The 23,066-nt window shown below is 39.7% G+C and overlaps 1 protein-coding gene across 7 annotated transcripts in view; it reads right to left on the bottom strand.

Annotated features, from left to right (window-relative positions):
• Positions 1 to 9,895, bottom strand: part of LOC105477562 (MORC family CW-type zinc finger 1) — a 167,295-nt gene extending 157,400 nt beyond the window's left edge. For 6 of the 7 annotated variants that reach the window (XM_011734123.3, XM_011734125.3, XM_011734126.3 and 3 more), the window contains exons 1-3: positions 9,760 to 9,895; positions 6,060 to 6,113; positions 2,467 to 2,501 (exon numbers count right to left, since the gene is read on the bottom strand). In XM_011734123.3, the coding sequence (XP_011732425.2) occupies positions 2,467 to 2,501; positions 6,060 to 6,113; positions 9,760 to 9,824 (154 nt within the window). In that variant the 5' untranslated portion in view covers positions 9,825 to 9,895. Of the gene's footprint in view, positions 1 to 2,466; positions 2,502 to 6,059; positions 6,114 to 9,153; positions 9,237 to 9,759 lie in introns of those variants that run through there. The other variant, XM_011734130.3, reaches the window with a different exon arrangement.
• Positions 9,896 to 23,066: the final 13,171 nt, after the last annotated feature.

Here is a 23,066-nt window from a genome sequence, read left to right as displayed (position 1 = left end):
GGGAGGCTGAGGCAGAGGGAATCACTTGAGGTCAAGAGTTTGAGACCAGCCTGGCCAACATGATGAAACCCCATCTCTACTAAAAATACACAAACTGGCCGGGTGTGGGCCTGTAATCCCAGCTACTCGAAAGGCTGAGGCAGGAGAATTGCTTGAACCTGGGAAGCGGAGGTTGCAATAAGCCGAGATGGTGCCACTGCACTCCCTGAGCAACAGAGTGAGACACCATTTCAAAAAAAAAAAAAAAAGAAGAAGAAGAAGTGCCACTTTAATCTCAACTTGGTCAAGATCTTATTTTGTTTGTTTATGATGATGCTGAGTACTTAGGTCTCCAGTCACAAACTCCAAAAAATATAATGCATGGATTCTGATTACATTTGTTGTGTTTTGTGACTATGGATAAGTCTTCTCATCCCTGCATCAATTGTGTGTGTGCTCTGAAGGAAATGCAGCTTACATCTGTTCCTCCTCCTCCATTGCTAGTACTATTGCCCTATTATAATTCTCATGAAATCTTGCCTAGGTAATTCCCATAGCCATATCTCCCTGCTATCCTTGCTTTCATACTTCTCCAGACTCTCTTGTAAGGTATTTCTGGAATGAGTATCCTTCTTTGAAAAAAGAAAAGAGCACATGTCTACTTAGAAAACTGACACTGCTCAAAGTTCTTCAGTGGTCCACTGACTGCAGAAAAAACCTTAGTATGGTATTGAAGACGCTCATTCATTTGGTTCTGACACTCAGTGTGAGTCAAGCGAGCCTCAGCATTGTTCCCTGAGGGCTTCTTCACCAGGTATCTGTGTGGCTCCCTCCCTCACATCATTCCGGTCTTTGCTGGTACGTTAGCTATTTAAAGAAACCTTCTTAGACCACCCCATGAAAAACTGTATACCCCTTCCATGGCTCTCTGTTTTCTTATCCTGCTTTATGTTTTTCCCTTTTAGCACTTATCGTTGCCTGGTACACTATGTATTTGTTCATTTCTGTGCTGTATCTCTCTCTCCCCATTAGGATACATGTTCCAGGGGAACACAGACCTCAACATTTTGCTCAGTGCACTATCCCCAGCACCTACAATAGTAGACAATAAATTATTACTGAATAAATTAATGAATCTGTGAACTAGCCTACATCCATTTGTTTTCTCATAATTATTATCTAGACAGGAATATTCTTTTCTTCCTGGAGTATCTGACAAAAATCACATCCATATTTCAAGCTCTAGCCCCTTAATAGGAGGCATAATTTCTTCTTTCTCTGTGTTCCCACCATACTTTGAGTCTCTCCTAGGCAAGAGTGTTCATCCTAGTTTACTCTATATAATTGGATATGGAAGGGAAGATGACTTTTTCTCACTAGAAAGGCCCTATTCTGTGCCTTCACTCACTTTTTCCCTGTGGAGGTGAGCTCACTCACCTACTGGTCACTTAGGGAAGAATAAACTGGGAGGCTCAGTTAGCACCCTGCATTTTCCTCCTGGGAGAAAGCTGCCTGCAGACAGCATGAGTCCTGACCCCTTGTCCCAGGGCAGACAAGTTTCAGAGGAAGCCCAACTCCACTGGGCGGGTGAGTCTGCGTGATTCCGGGGTCTGATCTGCAAGTCCATTTGCTCTCTCACATTAAGCTACATACTCCAGCCTAACATTTATCAGCAATAAAGGCTGACTCTTTTTTTATTTCTCAAGTTTTTCAGGACCTGGAGAGGAGAAGGAAATGAAGAGCGTCATTTATTGTTTCCTCAGTTATCTCAAGAGGTCCACGTCTATCTTCCTCATGAAGCATAAGCACTCCTCTGGCTCAGAACACTCAGTTAACTGAGGTGCTTTTTAAACAGAGATATGGATTTAGATCATGGAGCATATCCTCTCACCCGTGACCAGTAGCCAATATTGCAGAACAGCTGACAGAAAAGTGATAGGGATGCAGCACGACTACCTGGGCATTTCTCTAGGTAGTGTTAACTACAGAGCTGGATCACAGAACCTAACTTCATTAGCATCATAGTCTAATGAGATAACTAATGAGTGAAAAAATACTGGATGACTACGAATAAAGTCAGCAAAGAAAACAGATTTTCTAGCCCTCATACCGCACATTCACGTACACACTTTAAAACTAATCAGTTGGGAATGACGTATGCTTAATTATGAATAACCACTAACTTAGTATGCTTTTTAAAAATAAAACTGTTTCTCATGGCAGGCGAATTGAGTGTTCCAAATCACTCTGATACATTCACAAAACTCTGGAAGACCTAATTTTGCAAATGGGTCCTGCAGCACACAATTTGACTCTCAGAGTATACTTTCCTCACCCTGGCTCCCCACAGGGTCACTGTACCCACAAAGCACTTAGATTACATTAAAATGCTATAGAATGTGGTTTTATCTCATGAAATGAAATACAAGCAAATAACTACAGGCTTTCCATCAGAAGAATATAAAAGAAAAAAGCAAATCTGCTCACCTGAAAAGACATCAAGCCTTTCAGCCCCTGCATCTCTGGAAACAATATAAACATATTATTGCTTCAAGATAAAATGGATTGCTTACATAAGGTATAACCTACTGTCAGATATCAAGCAATACAAAAATCCACTTAAACTGCTTCAAAATCAATTTCTAACATGTTTCACTGTGCTATTATATCATAAGACCTACGATTAGTCATAATTTGAGAATATGAAAAAGACTACAGTTCAGAAATGTGAAAGAAGAGATGGAATTTAGTGGAAATTACACAAAAAAACTAACAAAATGGATATAATTTTTTTAAAAAAACAACAAAAAAAGCTGGCTGGCAAATAATCCAGAAGTCATGGAATGTTTTTCATATTTGAGTTCCAAAATAAAGAAAAATCAAATTACTAGGCAATAGTGTACTATAAGAAGACGTTTTAAAGAACATACATGGAAGGAAAGAAACCAAAATGCTAATAGGAGTTTTCTCTATGTTAGAGATTGGAAAACTACAGCCATGGACCAAAATGGCCCATCAACTGCTTGTAAATAAAGTGTTATTGGAACACAATCATGCCCATTCATTACATAGTATCTAAAGTTGCCTCAGCACTACAATGGCCGAGTTGAGTAGTTTCAAAGGAGACCCCATATTCCACAGAGGTGAAAATACTGACCATCTGGTCTTTTACAGAAAAGGATGCTGACCTCTCTTCTAGGTGATGAAGATTTAAAAAAAAAAAAAAAAAAAAAAAAAAATCTCCATTTTCTAAAATTCACAGATTTTTTTTTTTGTATTTTTTTACAATTATTTTTAAAAGTAAAACTTTTAATACGAAAGGAGAAAGGGCCAGAAGACTCCGGCTTCAATACCGAGGATGTGACAGAAAGGAAGAAGGCATAGGCAAGGAAGACTTAGCTGATGAGTAAGAAGGTAAGTTAAGGCAGGGAGGAGTCTAAAAGGAAGCTCAGTGCAACAACAGCAACTACGTAACTCTGGTGGGGAAACCTGAGCGTCTCTCAAAAGTTCCATCAGTTCTAAACCCAAAACTACCCCAAACAAATCTGAGTAGGTACACTGCTCGTGCTCCACAGGCCTAGAAGTTAGTCCCATATAGCTCCTTCCTCTAGCCAATTGCTGCTTCTCAGTCCTCCCTATATAGACACTCTGGAGTCACCACTGCCATTTCTTGAGCACCTCCCATGTATCAAGTAAGCACTGAATGATGTATTTTTGAAAATTCTCTTCCAATCCTTACCATAGTTCCGTAACACATAGGTATCAATATCTCCATTATATAATCATGCATTACACAAAGTACCATGTACACAATAAATGCTTAATAAATGCCAATGTATTGAAATGGAAGTTTTTAAAGAGAGGTTTTTTATGCAGCACTTCCACAGATAAAGGCATAAAATAATTCACCTTTATCATATATTAAGACATTTTATAATAATCATTGTTCTTTAGCCCAGGACACTTCCTCTCTGAAGAGCTCTTGTATGAGGAAGCGGGCCCTAACAAATCCTTCCTATATCACCACATATTCTTCTCCTCTCTCTACAATATTCTTTTAATATCTTTCAGTTCTAATTTTTAAAACTACAGGAAATCATTAAAATAATGAATACAATGATATGAAAGAATTTCTTAGAGTAACATGGGGACTCTCCTTCATAAGACCAACCGAGTATCTTAAGTCTGCTAAATAGCTTCTTCTGATGTCAAACACTAGCATCTAAGCAGTGGTGGAAAACCCAAACGTCCATGAAGAAAGAGGGACTGAAGGGTTGAGGTTGTCCACAGGGGAAAACTGGAGGCAAAGCTGAAGGCACAGGCTGGTCCCACGAGAGCACCTGCTACTCACCTCCAGCCCCTGATCCCGTGGAGGAATGTGGCCTTGAGATTGCTACTTCTCCTAATCTTTCAAGGAAGGCGGAGGGCCCAAAGTTTTTATTTGGTATCTCCAATATCTTAAACCTTATAAATAATTCCTTTTTTCTCCCTTCCTTTTCTTTATAAACACTGTGCAAACTTTCACTATGAGCCAAACACACATAAGACAGGCTGGACCTGGTCAAGGGGCTGCCAGCTTACAAATGCTGCTCTAAGAATCGGTTGATGGATCACATGTCTGAAGTCAATCTTTCTTTCCCAATCACCCTCTACTAAGAAACCGTTTCCATTGTTCTACTTCTTCTACGTTCTGATTTTACTTGTCCTCCTTTGTTGAATGACTGAAATAAACAACTTCAAAGGAGAAAAGACAGTTGGAAAAATCGACAAATGTGTTCTTTCAGACTTTCAGATGTCAGGTTGCTGAAAGTGGGCCATTCAGTAGGAGGCAGGACCGATGACATAGGAAGAGCCTTGCTTCCAAGCTTTGAGCAGAAGAAACAGTAGCAACCCTAAGCTCCTTTAGGGAAACTAATCAGAAGTGTTCATCTGTCTTGGCTTCATCCTTATTAGCTCCTTCCAAGCTGAGCTCATGGCTCTGAACAACAGACTTTATTCTTTTTCTCCACTTCCCTCCCTTTTTATGATACCACTAGCTCAACAGACAGAGTTTCCTAAAAGGAGGAGATGACGACTTTCCACCTAGTGCAGGGCAGGAAATTCTGGATGGCTGGTTAATTGACTACACTTTGTGGTCACACTCTCAGACGGGGCATCTCCCATCTAAGGCAAAAAACGGGGAACAAATACAAAAAAGCTAAAATACTGTTATCAACCAACGGCAGGGAATTTAAGCTTCTACTGAGAACCTTGATCTAACAACTGCATATTACCTCCTGGATGGATTTTGCTTTCTAAGGAAAAAGTAGGAAAAATCTTCTGTTATAGGGAATACCAATATAAAACATGTCAAATGCTTTATTCAATTTAACTTAAAAAAAATTATCCCCTCACAAGCTCCCACAAATACACTACTGAGTAGAACTTAAATTGTCTAAGGGGTTCCTTAATCATTAATACCTTTATTGGAGACAGTAAAATGTGGTAGTGAGGTTCTGCAGCCAGACAGCCAAAATTTGAATGCCAGCTCTGCCAAATATGAATTATGTGACTTTGAATAAATTATCTAATCTCTCTATGCATCAATTTCCACATATGTAGAACTAGGATATTAACTCCCATCTCAGAGTGTAGATGTAAGGATGCATGACATAATGCTCATATATAAAGTGTTTATGTATGTCTGATACATAGTAAGAGATCAACAAGTCAGCTATTTTCTTAACCATACAATTTGCTTCAATGCAGACTTCAATAAATGCCCAAATCCATGTGTAAATTCTCAAGACAAGTATACACTGACATACAATTCAAAAATATCTAAATGAATATGTACTATTAAATGGTTATTAACATAAAAACAGACTTCAAGTTTGATCATAAATAAAAATTAAATAAAGGTGAATAATTCTTTCTCTCAACGATGCTTTTCCCTAGAATACCTTGATTTTGTAGGAAATCAAGTCACAAAACATTCCAGATGGGAAAACATGACATGATCTTTTTATCTTTCCATGTAACTAGACAAGAGTTTGGTCATGAAATTCCCTCAATAAGTGTTGTTCACAGCTGAACCTTACCTTGCATTGTCCAGCAATTCAGCCAGTGCTCCAAAAAGGAAACTGTGAGTGGTGCTGATGAAGAAACAAAGAGAAAACAAAAAGTTAAACCAGGTGTGTAATCAATGTAAAAGCTTTAAGATACTTGCAGACAAACGTTCTCCAGTTCCAGACATCTAATGAATTAAGAAGTTACTCTAGAAACAACTCTCTCAGCACGGTCAAGATTTGGAACTAGATACCCTCCATTATGAAGCCGGGGTTAAAAACACTTTTGCCAAAATATCCTGTCCACTTCTAATAAAATAAAAACTTAAGGGTGTTAGTGTCTATCACTGAAATAAACTTTGACCTTTTAATATTACTTTATAAGCATGTTTTCAAGTGAGTTTTTTCCCCCGAGGATTTTTCATTAAAATTGTATTACTTAAAGACAAAATATTTCTGAAGAATACTGATCAAAATCCTTGCCTACTAAAAGGCCATAAGGCTCCATCTGCAGGCAAAGGAATTGGCAGGAAGCCCTTGCGTGCCTCACCAATCTGTATTTTTCTGGGGAATCTTTCTGCTGAAGCCTGCTCCTTAAATAACCTCAAAAATGGCCTCAGGTCACTCTCTCCTGTACCCTCCAATGCCAAGTCCTCGGTAACATAATGCTCCAGTCAGCCTTCAGTATTTACAACATTTTGGAGGTTGCATAGTTATCTGAGGGTGGAATCACACTAGCTTAAGGCTCCCAAGCTTGCTTCTAATTTCCTGATGCAGATATTTCAATCAGCAACCTTATCACAGCATTAAGGGAATATTCAGTATGCAATTTTCTTTCTATATTTAGTAAACAGGTAACAGAAGCAAGAGAGCCTCATTTATCAAAAACACATCTGCTCTTCTATACAAAAGAAAGCATCATCTGCAATGTCTCGGAGTCTCCAAACACCTCAGGACACAGGACAACACTTTAGCTTAAAATGTATTTTTAAAACACACACACACACACACACACACACACACACACACAGACACGCACAGAATATATCCCCATATTTTGGAGTTTCAAACACAGAGGCTGATTAAAAGTCTCTTGAGTCCAGTAAGCTTTAAATTTTGTAATTAACAAAAAAAAGTACTAAAATGTTATTGTTACAAAAAGATGTCCTTCACCCAAAAGAAAGCCATTATAAAAATGTAAAATAGTGTAAAAGAGAAGTATGATATGCTTTACAAAATCAGGACTTTAAATCACAAGCCCTTCTAGGAAATTTAAAGTACATGATTCAATATACAAAAATTCAATACACAAACAATCCTTTAGAAAAGCAACTGCAGTAATTCTGACCAAAACATCACATGAGTTTCTGCACTAACTCATTCAAGAGATTGTCGCTGACTGCCTACCATTGCCCATGCTTACAGGTAGGGTCTTGGATGTCTTGGAGCTCAAGCTGGTGGGGTACATGGAAAACACACAAGTAAACAAACATATGAAGATGATATTACAGATTTTGACTGGGTGCTACCTTCATAGTAGTGATAGGTAAGAGTAACTGGTGAGGAGGGGCATGGTGGTAGGGAAAGCACCTCTTGGTAAAAGGTATTTAAACTGAGTCCTGAAGGATGAGAGAATTCACTCCCTTGCAGAGTACGGTAGAAACCTTCTAGCAAGAGCAAGAGATGCAAACACCCTCGAAGCAGAAGAAGAGCTAAGAAGACCAGTGAGCTCCGCTTATGGTAAAATGGGGAGAACAGCTTGAGATGAGAGCATGACTGGGTCATGCAGGGCTTCCTAGCCCACAGAGAAGAACTTGTACTTGGCTGACATACAACTGGAAACCACTGTAGTGTTTTAAGAAGAGGGGCATAATTTGGTTCACATTTTAAAAAGTTCACTCTGGCAGCTTTCCAGGATAAGGACCATCGAGCAGCCAGAATGGAAAGCAAAGAACCCAGTTAAGAGGCTGTCTGGAGTAGTCTGGACAAGGGATGGTGGTGGCTTGGACTAAAGTCAATGGCAGTGGAGACAGAGAGAAATGGATGATTTGAAACATATTTAGAGAAAGCATGCACTTGATGGATTGGACATAGAAGTAAAGGGAGAAATTTAAAAATCACTCCTTTTGCAGAAAGAAGTCTCAAACAACAATCTACCTAGGCTGAGCTCAGTGGCTCATGTCTGGAATCCCAGCACTCTGGGAGTTTTGCAGAAAGAAGTCTCAAACAACAATCTACCTAGGCTGAGCTCAGTGGCTCATGTCTGGAATCCCAGCACTCTGGGAGGCTGAAGTGGGAGGATCACTTGAGCTCAGGAGTTCAAGGCCAGCCTGGGCAACATAGCCAGGTCCTATCTCTACTAATAATTAAAAAAAAAGAATTAGTCGGGCATAGTGGTGCATGCCTGTAGTCCCAGCTACTCGGAAGGCTGAAGCTGGAGGACCACTTGAACCCTGGAGTTCGAGGCTACAGAGAATTATGATCATATCACTGCATCCCAGCCTGGGCCACAGAGCAAGACCCTGTCTCCAAATCCAACCAACCAATCTACCTGGAGGAGCTGAGAAGTCTTCGATTTGTATCTAATTTTGTTGTTACTCCATGTCGCTGTCACTTGTTAAGTTACTACACCACTAGTTGAAAATGGGACTGGGGAAGTGGCTACCACAGGGTGGTTTGGGAGAATGGAGGTTGTGAAGCAGTAGTCACAAAATCCATATAAAACTGAGGCTGAGGAATTTTTCTGAGATAAAATTCACAGTCCTTCCAGCACCGCACTGAGCATTTTTCTTAAATTCACTCAAAACTATTATTTCTTCATTTGTCTTCCACCTCAGCTACCTTTTAACTTTTTTTCCACCTTTTCCAGCTTGACATCATTCTCTGTAGAGACATAAAAACTGAGTATCTGCTGAATATTGCCTGTTTAACTCTGTTATGTTAATTATACAGTTTGTCCCACACAGCAAGGCTGGCCTTCCCTGGCTTTCTTTATACCTCCACTTTTGTGGTTTCAAATTTGGTACATCCCTGATATCGGTCCATATATTTAGTAAATCCAAATAACCAAAAGATGCCAAACAAAAAAAAAAAAAAGAAAGAAAGAAAAAGAAAAACCCTGACGTACCACTGTGAATTAAACAGCACTAACTGCTGGAATTTGCTGTATGGGAAATGGTAGATTAGAGGAAATACCTCTGTCGTTCTCCTCTGCAATCTGAGTATCTGCAATGACACGTGAGAAGCTCTAAAAGGCAGACAGGCACGGCAGCGAAGAAGAAATGACCAAATAACTAAAAGGTGAGATTCCTATCCTTAGAGAGGTCACATTTTTTAAAAGACTCAGGAGGCCACAGAGTTTGAAATCAATATATGCAAATTACTGTGTTTGAAGGGCAACTTTGTTTAAATTGTCAGTGCGTTAGGCAGACTAAGGTTAGGCAGGATTGGTGGAATCACGGTTCTGCCGACCAACAATTCAACAGTTGTGTTAAATGATAAATGGCGGCCTTCCAACCACTTGGTGTTCATTGAAGAGTACCGAAAGGGTTCAGCCTGGCCCAGAATATATCTTTATCACGCTTTCATGGTTTAAAAAAAGCCTATACAGCTCAAATAAGTAAATAAATCCATAAATCAAGTTCACTTGTTGAGTATTTCCTCACGGAACCGGCAAAACCTTTCCTCACGGCGCAGAGACCCTCCCCGACCCCGACCCCACCTCGGCACTCACGAGTTGGCGTGGATGAAATCCAGATGCAGCTGGGCCCGCCGAAGCGCAGCGTACCTGTCGTCCATGCCCTCGAACGCGACCCGCACAACTCAACGGGACAAGGACAGCCGTTCGCCCGCACCCGCCCCCACACCCACGTCCACGCCCACGCGCAGAGGCCGGGCTCAGCAAACACGTGCTCCCCCTTGCGGCGGGACCGCGAAGCTCCCCTTGCACCGTCGACCCAGTTGTCTTGAGAGGTTGGTTGTTGCTTGGTCTTGGAGCCACAATTTGAGAATGATGCATCTGAGCTAGGTTCTCCTGGAATTGAGATTTATGTAACCTTCTCAGACGGTTGTTCCCCACCCTGCTCCTCTCAGTCACTCCCCAGGGGTAAAATGGAGCCCAAAACTGGGATTAGAATTTGATTCGAAATGATTACACACTCACACAAGATTGTGGGGGAACGTGGGCGGCAAAGCAGGACAGTGCGGGGAAGGTAAGTAGGTAGTTCTCTTTGCTTGTCCATTTGTTACATAGAACCAGAGGTAAGGGTGCTCTGTCCTGTAATCCTAGCGCTTACTTTTCTGTGCGTCTTGGGTTGATCATGTTTTTTTCTATTTGGAGGAAAAAATGAAAAACAGAAGTGACAAGCCGGAGAGAATACAAAAGGAAAACTAAAGACAATCAGAACAGAATTTGGACTTTAATATAGAGACTTGTCCCTAGGTGAGAATAGCGGCCCCCACCTGAATGGATCACTAACCTTTTTTACCTGTCAGCTGACATGCAGCTATTGCACTTGCTGGCCTGGCTCAGTGCCTAGATATTCTGTATTGCTCCAAAAGATAGAACTAGGCAGGTAGAAGGTAGGGGTGAGGGATTGGTGTGGGTAGATAAATATGAGGAAGGACTTCACAGATGTGTGGAACAGCTGTGTAAATAAATGGTGTTTCTCTACTCACAAAGCACTGAGTTCTTAAGTCACCAAAACCCAACTGATTCAATGTCTTTTGACTTGGAAACAAAGGTAGTTCAATAATACTCAGCAAAGATTTTACATGATAGTCATAAAGTCAGAAACAAACATCTTTTAAATAAAGGACTTGAACTAGATGTGTTTGTAATTTCCAGGCATCATACAGGCAGTGAAGCTCTCAGAAAAGAAAAAACAAAAAAATAGTTTTGGAGTAGTCATTCTACTTCCAAAGAGAGGAGTTTATCAACTACTACATTTATGGGAATCAGGAGAGGAAGAGAGATTTGAATGGCAACCCAAAGGAACATGATGTTCTAATTTCAAAACTGGAAGTAAACATAAACATTTCAAGTAATTTTCCTGATTGCATTTTTGTTTTAACAGTGGCTGATGTGGCGATGTTTTGACAGCAAAATTGTCTTTACTAAGCAACTTGAGCTATCTTTCCAATTTTTCCTTCTATAGAACTTCACAAATAAGATATTTTATTTTTATTTTATGGACAAGAAAAGCTTGACAAGCCTCTTCTGGATTTATTTTACTACCCAATTTCCAGCTGCTATCTCAAAGCAATTTACCATCGGAAGGGCACCGGAGCCACCAGCCTATAATTAGTAAAGGCTGTAATATCTAATTTTTATCAGAGGGAAGGGTGTGATTATTGCAGAAGCACTCCTTCTAATAATCTGAGCAGAGACTTCCTACGGTAAGTGGCCAGCCCCAAAGCACCAGACAGTACTGGTTAGCCTGCATGACAGGGACAGAGAGAATCCATTAGATTGTGATTAAAAAGTGGCTTGAAAGTCACTGCGCAGAATCCACCAAAAGCCTTTCCCCACCTCCCCGTTTCAACACTGTTTAGCCACTCTGCCATCATAAAGGCAAACCTCGTTTCTCCACAAGGAGTACTTTTGTGATTGCTTATTTCAGTCATATCCCTCAACCCTGCCTCAGGATTCATTTTAACATTATTTCATGGTTAAAAATACTGGGGGAATGGCAGGAAGGGGAAATTTAAAATGAGAATGCCATTTGATCATCTTATGGTTGGTACTGATTTTAAGGAAAGCCTGTTTGGGAGAAAAGACTCTTCAACTCTTCCTAACTTAACATTTCAGGTTTGTAAAATTCATATTGTAGTCACAAATAATGGCTCAAATCTTTCAAACTACACTTTCCCTCTCATTTAAACAGCTGTTATGTGAGCCAGCATTTCATTGCTCTTCACAAACATGTTGAACTCAAGACAGATGTTATAAGCATAAAAAACTGATGTTTGAACCTACCGACCATCCACAATGGTTGGCCGTTTCTTAAGAACTAGAATTTAGAAGTGACATTGGCATATTATAATAAACACAAAAAGAAATGCTATTAAATTGATGATATTAAAAGAGGCCAAGGACCCTCAATTGGCAATAGGAAAATACATCTGAAAACAAGTCACACTCTTTGCTATGGCTTGAATATTTGTCTCCTCCAAAACTCATGTCAAAATTTAATCCCCAGTATGGCAGTTTTGAGAAGTAGGACCTTTAAGAGCTGACTGGGTCATGAGAGCTCTGCCCTCATGAATGGATCAATTCATTCGTAGATTAATGGGTTATCACATGAGTGGGACTGGTGGCTTTACGAGAAGAGGAAGGGGGACCTGAACTAGCACACTCAGCCCTCTCATTATGTGATGTCCTGGGCCACCTGGGGACTCTGCAGAGAGTTTCCACCAGTAAGAAGGCCCCTACAATATATGTCCCCTTGACTTTGAACTTGTGAGCCTCTATAAGAAATAAATTCCTTTTCTTTACAAATTACTCAGTTTTAGGTATTCTGTTATTAGCAACATAAAGTGAACTAAGACACCCTTCTTACTCATTTTATTGCATTCATGTGAGACAATCTGATTAGTGTGTTTTTGTCTCTCTCAGTCTACTCCATGTTAGACAATGGTAGCGTTTTCATTGCATTAAATCTAAGTTATTTATATTACTGGAAATCTTTATGCCCAGGTTTGCAGCACAGTGGTAAGCATGTCTGAAGATTGTAGAAAAATATGAGGCCTTGAATTTGCCCAAATAATAGTGATGGTAGTAGAAGATTGAGAAAATAGGGTAGTCACTTTGGTTTGGGTAACCCAATAGCCATTTCCAACTGTCTTATTTCCATCTCACAGCTGAAAGCTTGCTTTCCTGTACTCTTCTGTAGTGAGGGATGACCATCTGACCCAGTCTTCAGAAATAAGATAGATGTAAAAGTATGCTAAGTGGTTTCTAAAACGGCTTTTGCTTTCCTATTAAAAGGCACAGGCAGGCCTGGCTCTGTCTCCATCCTTCTATGTGTCTGCCTTGAATACAAGAACAATACCTGGATCTTTGGGTGTCATTTGCATCCATGAGGAAAAAGTCAAGAAAATTACTTGAAGCCTCTACAAACATTCTTGAATTACTAAACCAAAACTCAGCGATCTCTCACCTCCAGATTTTTTGTTACAAAACACAACTGAAATTTAATCCTTATTTGTTTAAGTAATTAGGGTTGGCTTTGCTTTTACTTGGAGCCAAAATTATTTTAACTGGTATGGAGTAGCAAAGCATAATGCCAGAAAGCACCAGAAGTAAGCATTCTTTTCATCATTGGGCATCAGCAAAAGAATATTTATTATAAAGAGTGATATTTATGTTTTTTCTTGACAGAAGTAGTAAATGTGAATTGGCTGAAAGGAAGGAAGACACTGCAGATGGGAGCAGCCATTGGAACAAAAAGACAGAGGAAGGGGCATGACATACGTGTATGGAATATAATAACTAGAATCACTAGACTGAAGCACAGGAATAGACAAGGTTGGCCAGGTAAAGAAGGAGAGCACTGAAAGAGGGGTTCGTGTGTCAGGGGTTTGCATGTCAGTAAACAGGTTTATGTTTTCTGTGATACATCATTTGGATCATTACTGGCTCATCTAGTGAATCAACCATTTATTTGGTTGGAAAGCCAGCTCTGTGGTCATCCCAAGAAAGTAAAAAGAAAAATGCCCGTTCTTGCATTCAAAAAAGTTATAGTTTAATAGAGGCAAATGTATCAGGTTTCAATCTAGGAAACAGAAACCATTCCAGGTACTTCAAGCACAACGAAATATAATACAGGGAAATGGATATTTATAAAACTTCTGGGAGGAATAGAAGGGCCAAAATCAGGGGCTCAACACTGGACAATTGAATTCAGGCAAACGTCATAAAGCTGCAGAGCACAGGGCAGCATCTGCTGATGCTACAGCTTTGTTGTCTCCAGTTACCTATGGGGATGGCTTCCAGATGGTAGAATGCTGAGCCTGGCCATTGCCTCTAAACTCTCACATCCCATGTTCTGCATGCTGGCAGCAACGTGTTGAAAAAGAGAGAGAGAGACAGAGAGACAGAGAGAGAAAGAGAGGAAGAAAAGCATCTGACTTCTGATTTCTAGAACATAGTCTAGTTGGTAGAACCCTTTTTCACAACCAGATCCTTGGTTGCTAAAACATCTAAATGTAGTTTCTAGTTTTTCAACCTCTCTAACAAGAGAGATTGAAGAGAAAGTACACAGAGACAGAGGGAATTTCTACTGCATTGATAGACTTTTAAGGCATCAATTAGAGCAATAAGGTCTTAGAGGTTCTCTGAGAGAAGGCTGGTCTCCAAGGAGGGAGGCGGGTTAGGAAAGATCTCAAAGAATCAATGAAATTTGAACAATGCCTTGAAAGATGAATTTACATTTGCCAGGAAAAAGAATCAGGATTGGCATTCTAGGTAGACTGCCCAGTTTAAAAAAGTATGAAGCTGCCTGGGCATTCAGTAAGTAGCTCATTATATCTGGAGTGTTTTGTGCAAAGTGGGGCAGGAGAAGAGGAAATGGAAATTTAGATGGAACTTGAAAGGAAGCGGAACTCAGGTCATGGTGAGCCCTGAATGCCATGCAGAACAATTTGAAATGTATCCTGAAATGAGTGGGAAACCAGACCCAAGCCTCCAGCAGTGGAGTACTGTGAATAAATTTAGGACTCATAAGGATCATTCTGGGTGCATGTGGAGACTAGACTGGAGGAGTTCAAGACTAAAAGCAGAAAAGCCAGTTGGAAGAGTGTTGCAATAGAAAATAAGAAACAGAACTCTTGAGCTGGGGAGAATCTTGATATTAAACAAAGAAAAAGTGAATTGGATGCCCTGATAACTTATTTAGCTGGAAAGGTCATCCCTAAAAAACATGAAGTGAAGAAGAGATAATGGAGATAAGAACTAGAGTGGTGTGAATGTAAGGTCTTGATTAGGAAAACTTAGGAGCAGGCTTTTCTAAATGGGATCAACAGATAGGAAATGCATGGAGAAAACATGTTTTGGTGGCTTAATTTACTTCTTCTGGTATCTGAGAAAAGCAGAAAAGAAATAGGGGCCAAAAGTCAGTTCATGCTTTTAAGTCTTAAATCCTGGGCAGATGGCATTTTTGTTGATAGTACCGGGCAAGTCACAAAAAATTACCAGGTTGTGAGGTGGAAGAAAATGAGTTCATTTTTGTCAAAGTAGGATTTAGCACTAAATAGCATGTCGAAGTAGAGGAAAATTGTGAATGAAGTTTAAATAAATATATGGTTTTCCTATCTTTAATGGAAATAGCTAACAACAGGTTGTCATTTTTTCAATAAAATATGCTTTTTTGTTTTGGAAAATAACTGGTGAAGTTCGTGAAACTTGTGTGCCTCTAAAATCAGAGGCTGAGGAGCCAGCTCATGGGGATGAAAGGAGCCAGTTAAAAATACCAGGACGGAGAGAAGCACACATAGGTAAACAGAAGGGGACATGCAAAGTCTATAGATATTACTTAATACCTTTTAAGACTGACCAAAAAAATGTATAAAGAAAATTTTCTGCACAGAACCCCCTTTTAGATGCTATTGTCCAATTTCTGAATTGAAGCTGTCTGTCAACTCAGTTGGCTTCCAAGAATTATGCACCAGTCTCAATCTGAAAAGACAAGACAGGGTTTTCTATAATTGTATTTGCTGGGATTTAACCATGGAAAATAAAGGGAAAATAGCACATACAAATTCCTCTCAAACTTATTTTATCTTCTTTCAGCAAAACCTTTTGAAAAAAACCCTAGCAGATAGCCAACTTTGGTGCATTATTAGAATGTAAAGTGATAAAACAAGACACATTGATCTTTGGGGCACTCTGTAATAAAAGCCTTTTAAGAAGTTCAAAGGTGGGAAAAAACCTCACACATGTAAGGAAGACTTGTACCTTGACCTTTGATCACAGCACTTACAGACATGCAATGAATCACTGGTAATTCAAAGGAAGAGGTAAGCACACTTTTCCTGCTGTCGCAAAAAGAACTGCCTCTTAAAATTTCTTATCTAACTCAAATTGCAGACCTTTGAAGTGAATCAAATTGTCTTGTATTTTCTCCAATAGACAAACGTCAGTCTGGGGAACTCACTTACCCATCATTATATTATCTTCCTCTCATATCATACTACAACAACATGTAGAAAATGCCTGGTATATTTTAGACACTCAAAACTTTTTGTTTCTAATTGACAATTTGTTGACTATCTGATTTTCCTTTTACTAGTGTTGTATCCCTCCCACATCAAATTGCCAGACTTCTGTCATTTGAAGTAAGCTTTAAAATGTGTCAGCTGGGCACGGTGGCTCACGCCTGTAATCCCAGCACTTTGGGAGGTTGAGGTGGGTGGATCACGAGGTCAGGAGTTCAAGACCAGCCTGGTCAACATGGTGAAACCCTGTCTCTACTAAAAATACAAAAATTAGCCAGGCGTGGTGGGATGTGCCTGTAGTCCCAGCTATTCAGGAGGCCAAGGCAGGAGAATCGCTTGAACCCAGGAGGCAGAGGTTGCAGTGAGCCAAGATCATGCCGTTGCACTCCACCCTGGGTGACAGAACGAGACTTCATCTCAGAAAACAAAAAAAATGTCGTGTCATCCTAAATAACAGAGAGAGGCTCTCTAAAAGGAAAAGATATCTATTAGGGAATAGAGCATTGCAATAGGAATATGCATGCCTAGTAAACTATGTGCATATTCAGGGAGGTAAAGGAAGTCAAAGATTTTTTAAAGAGAAAATGAAAAGGATAACATAACTGTTTTGAAATAATTATCCTTGGCTACAAAGATCGACAACGCAAAGGTGATTCCCGTCCAAGGTTAGATGAGCAGTTGCTGGGCGGATGTTCTTGCAGAAGTATTTTTTGTGCAAGGTCACGATGGCCTTTATGCAAGGTTGTGATTTTTGCAAAGTCTTCTATGACAGTTTTGTTATCAGACATACAAGCATGAGAACCCTCTCTGCCTGGCCTTCCCCAGCAATTTTGTCAGGGTTTCTTGTTTTTGTTTTAACACTAGTGACTATTTAAATTCTGATAACTTTCACAGTTGTAATAAAAGCATTTTAGAATAGGCACAGCATTTGTATATGACCAAAACTGCACACTTTTAGAATCATTTTTTGTTTTATTTATTTATTTTATTGTTGGATGTTCATTATTTTTGTTTCACCATAATAATTATATGACCATAAAGTAATAATGTAAAAAAAGTCCAAGCTGTAAAAGAAATAAGCCTAAAATGTGATGTCAGGGACCCTCTACCATCAGTCCAGTACTTCACCATCTCTTTATTTGTAGCCTGAAATTTCTTTAACAAGGCACAATACCTTTCATTGTACAGACACCCCTGGGAAAAAATAATAGGGTGTGGTGAAGGAGAATTGCTGAATGCTGGCTGATTGTAAAAGTACTAGTTTCAAGGTTCCAAATTGTGAAACACTGATATTATCCTGCTCTTCTGGCTGAGAGGCATTTGCTGGATATTCCTAGCTTGAATGGGGACTGAATTCCTGTCCAGATAAGGGGACTAACTCTTAGACTTTATCCTGGTATGAAGGTTAATGATGGAGCATCTTCATGGGTCTTCTGACTGATAATGTGAAATGCCATTGGAAAACATTGAATCAATAACAAATGCCAACAGGCTTTGATATGCCATGTGTATACGGAGATTGAAAGTCCATGACATCTCTCAGGCTTCCAAATTCCACACCTTTTTGTGTGGAGAGGTTGGGAGGGAGAGTGAGTTGTTTGTTCTGAGTCTGAATCCCTTCCACAGTGGCTTCCTGCCTTTGCATCATTCTCTGTAACAAGCATCTTTCAGTCTCTCTCTTTTTTTGGTGGGGGGAGCATGGGAGTATCTATTTCTCTTGAAATCACCCACTAGTCCCTCCCCTACTCCTGGAGGAAGCACTCTCTACCCTCTAATCAGTTACCATCAAACTAGTAGATTGGATTGTCTCTATTCAGAATGTCACTCCCTGCCAAAGCAAATCACCTCATCTTCTAAGGGGGCCCCCGTCTCTAGGTAGCCTCTCACTAATGAAGAGTGATAGTTTAAGTGGGTATCATCACTCCAAAAGTAACCACTCCAAAAGTGATATTTTCTTTTTCCATACATCTAACCCTTACAGATAAAAGTCTTCATAAATACCAGAGATAATGAATATTTATTATAATTAATTTCCCACTGGCAAAATTTTCTCCCAGAAAGATGTATGCCATATCCCAAGGAGTTCATGGGACTGGGCTCATTAGATTTGGATGTATTTTTTATTTTATATTTATTATTTTATTTTATATTATTATTTATTTTATCAACTGAAACATTGAAAACTTTATTCAAGACAGCTAGGTGTATGACAAAATTATATACAGTTGATCATATACCTACACCCTCTTGTGTCTTTCACCTGCCTCTGGTGCACAGACATACCCCAACCTCTGCCATAGTCTCATCTTTATACCTGTATCTCAATCAGATCATGAAATATTTTTGTTTAATTATCTTAGATTGGGTGCTAGCGTTGTTTATTCTTTCTAGGTTTGTGGTTTCTTTCCCTTTCTCTCATTTTCCTTTTCAGGGCTACATGTCTATACTCTTCACCCAAAGTTCTTGTCTTTATAGCATCATAGTTCTCATCTAGAATAACCAAAGGCTTAGGTATTAGTCTGTTCTCATACTGCTATGAAGAAATACCCAAGATTGGGTAATTTATAAAGGAAAGAGGTTTAATGGACTCACAGTTCCACATGGCTGGGGAGACCTCACAATCATGGCAGGAGACCAAGGGGGAGCAAAGGCACATCTTATATGGCAGCAGGAAAGAGAGAGCATGTTCAGGGGAGCTGCCTTTTATAAAACCATCAGATTTCATGAAACTTATTCCCTATCATGAGAGCAACCTGAGAAAAACCCACCCCCATGATTCAGTTACCTCTCACCAAGCCCCTCCCATGACAGGTGGGGATTATGAGAGCTACAATTCAAGATGAGATTTGGGTGAGGACACAGCCAAACCATATGGGCTTACTACTCTTGAGAAGAAAAGCTGATGGTAACAGTGGAGAATATAGCATCCTACCAAAACTGCAACATCAAAAAGGCCAGACTCTGTAATCATTATACCTCTATTAAAAGTGGAATTTCTACAAAATTCCTCCTAGGAACCTTTGGTATGGGGATAATCGTAGTTTTGAGATCCTTGGAACATGCAATAAATTTGATTTTCTAGTTCCAAAGGATAATATTCTCAGGCTTGCTTGAGAAACATATATTACAATTGATAACAAAGAAAAATGATTATGATAATTCATTTAATGCCTATTACATGACCAGGATAAATTAAATAATGTGGATTTAAGAATCATGAGAAAGTCATTAATTCTACCTGAGGAACCTCCGAAAAATGGAACCAAGGCCTGCCGTGGGTATAGGAAGCCCCTGGCAAGCTCCCCAACTCACTCTTGCCCATTTCCATCTTCTCTGGTACATCTTCTTTCCATGAAAAAGAAATTAACCCATCAACCTGTTGAATGACCTCAGTGGAAGCGAGAACTAAAATTTCACATTAGCTTTAACATGCTGGCCCAGAAATACAAATAATTTCACAACTTTGAATTACTAGGAAGGAAATGGAATTGGGAGATGGAGAGGAAAGATTGTAGAATAGCGTTTCTAGTCTTTCTCAAACCTCTCTTCTATTCAAGAAGGAAAGGAAAGACAAAACAGTTCATCAGTGGACCCGTTCTACTGGGGCTGTTCCTTCTGATATTCTCTATCAGCTTTCCAAAAACTCCTTTTTAGTCTGGGCACAGTGGCTCACACCTGTAATCCCAGCACTTTGGGAGAGGCCGAGGCGGGTGGATCACATGAGATCAGGGGTTCAAGACCAGCATGGCCAACATGGTGAAACCCCATCTCTACAAAAATTAGCCGGGCATGATGGCGTGCGCCTGTAATGCCAGCTACTTGGGAGGCTGAGGCAGGAGTATCGCTTGAACCCAGGTGAGCTGAGATTTCGTCATTTCATTCCAGCCTGGGCGACAGAGCTGAGACTCGTCTCAGAAAAAAAAAAAAAAAAGTCTTTCTCTTTATGGAAAACCAGAAGTTGTTAATAACAAAACTGCCCACATTTGAAGGGTTTTGTCTTTGCTACTGTTACAGACTGAATTGTGTTGCCTCCCCTCAAATTCATGTGTTAAAGCCCTAACCCTCAGTACCTCAGATTGTGACTGTATTTGGAGATAAGGCTTTTACTGAGGTAATTAATTAAAAACAAGGTTGTTGGGATAGGCGCTAATCCAATCTGACTGGCGTCTTTCTAAGAAAAGGAGATTAGGACACAGACACCAGAGATACGTGTGTGCACAGAAGGATGACCATGTGAGGAGGCAGCAAGAGAGTGGCCGGAAAAGATCCAAAAAGGAGACTTTGGAGGAATTCAAACTGCCAACACCTTCTTGGACTTCCAATCTCTAGAACTGTGAGAAATAAATTTCCATTACTTAAGCCCCCAGTCTGTAGCATTTTGTTACGGCAGCCCTAGGAAACTAATAAAGCTACCCAACAATCACGCATGAGAAGTAATTTCTACTATTCTTAGGCATCCACTGTGACATCCCTCATGATCTCCTTCTAACCTCTTGCACCTTCCAAGCCAGGACTCAGAATTCTGTTTACTCTCTCCTATTCCCCTACCAACTCATGGCATTTAATTCCCATAACCTTCCTCCATATCCCTTTGCAGTATCTTAAGTCTCTTATTTTTTCCTCCAGGACCCAGGAATTTCAAGGAATCCTTTAAATCCTTCAAAGCTAAGCCTTTCCCTGGTGAATCCAACTGTTGGTTTTATATGCACTAGACTGAAACACATGTACTTAGTTTTGATCCTGAAAAAGTCACACTACTGAGGGCTCAATTACAGGCTGCAGCAGAAAAGGCATCATAAAATCCTAGAACAACCTTTACCCTAATCTATGCTAGATTATCCAGTTTATCTTCTGTGATTACCAGAACCATGGGAACAGATTGAATCCCCTATGGAACTAATACTAATGTCCACAGAGCTACCTGCAGAAAAAAATCTGGCCTTTTTCACTTCTGCAGTGAATCTCCAGAAATGCTTTTTTTTTTTTTTTCTTTTTCTTTTTCTTTTAGTTTAGTGAAGCATGGAAGACTTAGGAAATGACAGACTGTGTTTTGATAGTGAGCCAATTGGGCAAGGTCCCCTGATAGTTCTGTGCTCTGTAAGCGAGCTAGCACATTGCTGATGCTCAATAAATGTCACATATTGTCAACTATCAATTATTCAGAGTGTAATGAGAAAAATGCCTTGGCATGCATTACCGCGAAGCTTAATCACGAAGCTGTGTGACTCTAATACCATATCGTATAACAGATTGGCGTTTTGCTTAAACTGCTAGACTGTATACATTTGTATTAATGATACATCTTCAAATGACTCCAACTCGTTTATAGTGACGACCAACAGAAATCACTGAAATTATTGAACATCAGTAACATAGAAAGTTTTTAAAGTAGGCCTGAAGAATATTCATACATGTTCTGTTATGGCCCCAAATGATGCCTGGCTGCTGCATCGTGTCCATTCAAGCCCCCTGACCTTTCCTCAGGCTCTCTTTTCCTGGATTTTTCTTCCTCCCACAACCCAATTTGTCCTCATGGGAAATTCCAACTCATCTCACTGGGAAGCATTCCCTGAAACTGTCTTCTCCCACACAAGGAGCAATTTTGATGTCTGTTTGTAATGCTAGTACTTGGAACAGTGCACATGGAATATGTTCAAATAGACGGATTTTGAAAAGTACTTAGAGCCTAGAAAGTGTCCAATAAATAGTTGTTGAATGAATGAATAACAACTGAAGGATAAGACTAAATTCTCAATTTTCTGTCTTTTAATGCTGCTCTGTGGTGCATATACAAATTAGGAAATAACTGGAAAAGAGTGAAAAGAAAGAGACCTTGGACAACATGAGCTTAATTGTCATCTTCAGATCCAAGGTCATATTGGATCATCTGAAGATCCAAGATTGGTCATTCTAAGATCCAGGATCCAATACGACCTTTGATCTTAAGATGACAATTAAGCCCCATATAATGGGGAGCTCTCCTCTTCCTCAGTGCAGTCAGGATCAGTCCGTATTTCAAAGATCCTGAGCTACCTACAACTACTTATTCAAGTCCTTAAACTACATTTCCAAACATTAAACCTAAGTTATCTTTTTTTTTTTTTTTTTTGAGATGGAGTCTCATCCTGTTGCCCAGGCTACGCTGTAGCAAATTTTAAAGTCTGCAGTAACCACACTAAAATGAATACAAGGGGGTCTCTAACCTTTTAGCTAATTTCTCCAAGTTAGTCTGGCTCCTACTGTTAATACATGGTGAATATATGCCCTCATATCTTGGTGACAGCAGCATTTAAGCCTCAGTAGGTATGATAAGAAGTATAGTGTACACGAGTCGAGTGGAAAGATTAAAGAGAGAATATACTTCATATGTGTCCTCAGTAAGGCCTGATTTTATTCTTAAATTGAGAAAAAAAAAAATGAAAAAATTTCCGCTTCCAAGACAGAACCGTATTCTACACAATCATTGAAAAGTAGTTTTTAATTACACCAACTAGGTCTGAATCTTGTTATCTTGTGCCTTGCTAAAGAGCTACTTTCTGCAGGCAGCTCAAGACTTTACAGAAACTGTCATTCATTCTTAGGATGTGGTTGCTAGGTCATTCTCTGCTTAAATACCAGGATATTCTCTCACTTCTAGGAAAGAAATGGCCCCCCTGAGAGGTTTGACCTGATAATGATGACACATTATACTAACAATACAAATTATAGCAAACCTTTATCTGTAGTCAAATCAGTTAAAAATGATTCCCTTAACAGGTGCTGTAGTAAAATTTTGTTCTCATATAGCAATTATTTGAGAGTCTCAAATAACTTCATAAAAATAAG

This window comes from Macaca nemestrina, chromosome 2 (genome assembly GCF_043159975.1).
Source record: "Macaca nemestrina isolate mMacNem1 chromosome 2, mMacNem.hap1, whole genome shotgun sequence".
Taxonomy (NCBI): domain Eukaryota; kingdom Metazoa; phylum Chordata; class Mammalia; order Primates; family Cercopithecidae; genus Macaca; species Macaca nemestrina.
This window is presented reverse-complemented; position numbering and strand designations above follow the sequence as displayed.